This window comes from Olea europaea, chromosome 1 (genome assembly GCF_002742605.1).
Source record: "Olea europaea var. sylvestris chromosome 1, O_europaea_v1, whole genome shotgun sequence".
Taxonomy (NCBI): domain Eukaryota; kingdom Viridiplantae; phylum Streptophyta; class Magnoliopsida; order Lamiales; family Oleaceae; genus Olea; species Olea europaea.
Genome location: NC_036237.1, coordinates 31,160,299 through 31,162,593, shown reverse-complemented (window position 1 = coordinate 31,162,593; position 2,295 = coordinate 31,160,299). Strand labels below are relative to the sequence as shown.

At 38.4% G+C, this 2,295-nt stretch overlaps 1 protein-coding gene across 1 annotated transcript; it reads right to left on the bottom strand.

Moving 5' to 3' along the window:
• Positions 1–546: 546 nt before the first annotated feature.
• Positions 547–2,250, bottom strand: LOC111407353 (glucan endo-1,3-beta-glucosidase 4-like; the record flags this gene model as incomplete). The annotated part of the gene is made up of 1 exon (XM_023036779.1): positions 547–2,250. A coding segment is annotated over one exon (1,281 nt), but the record flags the coding sequence as incomplete, so codon positions are not given.
• Between the last annotated feature and the right edge of the window lie 45 nt (positions 2,251–2,295).

Below are 2,295 nucleotides of genomic sequence, written 5' to 3'. Positions count from 1 at the left end.
CTGTCCTACGTAATGACATCATAGAGTGTATGCACATAATTAGATGAAGATAGTAGCAAAAAGTGGGCAATATTATTATTAAATAAACAAGAGAAGGCACTAGTTGCTAGCTAAGCGAAAAAAAAACTGAATGCAACGATAAATTCATGAATAATAAGAAGCAAGCAAGAATTAAAGGTATGATTGTACAACTTTTGACATGCATTGAAAAAATTGATGTGAATAATAAGGACGTATTTAGTACAAAGTTGTAACTTCTTATTCTTTCTTATTATTGTCAAAGTACTATCCAATCTACCTTCCCTCGGATATGTTGTAAATATGCTAATGTCTGTGCAAATTATTTCGCAACCTACCATTGAGAAACCCATGAGTTGTGTTCACTAATGTGGAAGCAAAAGTTCATTTCCTTTGAAACCGGGATCTAAGTTGCTATCGAGTACATTTCATACCAAACAAAATAAATGAAAGATTAATATTTTGCATCACGTTGGATGAGAAGTACTCGATGAGACGGGATAGTATTATAAAGAAGATTTTAGAATCTTTTTTTTTTTTTTTGTGACGGGGGAACCCGCAGTCGCTACCTTTCGGGTGCGTACTGAGTAAACTTTCAAACTGACGCAATAGCCTGCAAACCACGTCAACCAAATAAACCGCATTAGGCAAGTCCAGTGCGACAAACTCGACCGAGAAAGTGTTAGTAGGAGAAATCGAACTATTGACCAAAGACTTACGCCCTCACCTACTCCACCAACTCGACCACCCCATGAGGGGCGAGATTTTAGAATCTTACTGTTACTAAATATTGTCAAGCCTTATCTAGCTCTACGAACCATCTATTCACTTGTCGGTATGTCTAGTAAATTAGATTGCATAATACTTGACAATATAAAGAAAGGAAAAGAAATTATAATCTTATCCGTTCTACTCTTTAATCCTATCTAATATTGTATATCAAATATATCCTTAACGACAAAGTATCATAAACTTACTAGGATCATTTGTTGTTGTGGTTGCTGTCCCATCAAAGTCGCACGTTCCACCAGAGCTATGCATTTTCTGATAATAATCATTGTAAGCATAAGATGCATGACTTTGCAAAGTATCTGGGAAATAACAAGGCTGCCCTTGTTGAATTGCTTTACAATTCGCCTGGCCTGGTCCGCAAGCCCAGTCAAGTCCATTCTGCAGCTTATTTTCATCTGCACCTGGTTTCGCTATACAAAACACTGTTGAAGAATCTGCATTGACACGATCTGAATTACTCAAACTAAGAGGATATACAGCAGTTCCATTAGCAAACAAGACGCCCCAGTTTTTTTCGGAGACAGGGCCCGGTCTCTTGTCTTCATTGAACAGCTCATAAATGTATGTATTCACAGGAATGGTGGGCTGACTAGGTGGACCGGAATCATTGAAAACACGTTGAATCAAATTTTCGTTAAATGTCTTAGCATTTTCTAAGGTAGCATCGGGTTCGTTAACACCACCAAACCATGGCCACCCAGTTTCAGTCACGACAATAGGGATTCCAGTGAAGTTAAGAGCTTTGATAGCACTGTAGGTAGCATCGACCAAAGCCTCAAACATACTGTTATAGCAAAAAAGGGTGTTTGGATCAACAATTTGTTTGACTGAAGAGAGTGGTCGAAAAAGAGCATAATCCATTGGAAAGATGCCGTTGCTCTTAACATATTCATAATATGGATAAGCATTTAACATGTAAAACGAATTTGTGTTTTGAATGAACTGAAGAATCTGAAAAATTGTAGAGTTCCATGTTGTATTAAAAGAGGCAGTAGAAGGGGGAAAAGGCCTCGGAATTATTCCCATTGACATTGGAGTCGAAACTTTAACTCGATGGTTTAGATCTGAAGAAACTAAGGCTTTATGGAGGTAATTCATTGCGGGGACTAAAATTGGTGCAGCATTTGGGATTGAATTGAGAACTTCGCTGCCTACAGAAATCGATGTAATATTGGTTGAGGGGACATACGCTGCAACGTTTTTATTAATCCAGGCTGCAGCTGCTGAAGGGGATTCTCCGATACCCAAGACTTCCTCATTTGTAACGCTAACCATGACTTCAATGCCAGTGTTTGAGAGAGCATTGAGCAAGTGGGCATCAGCATCAAAAAGGCGTACGTTAGTTATTTGACGAGCTTTGAGGATTGCAACAATATCAGTAGCAGATGGTAGATTTGAGATGTCAGTCCCAATATTTATTCCAATAAATCCCCCTGCAGTTCAAGAAGACAATCAAAATCACGTAGAAAGGTTCACCAGTATTAG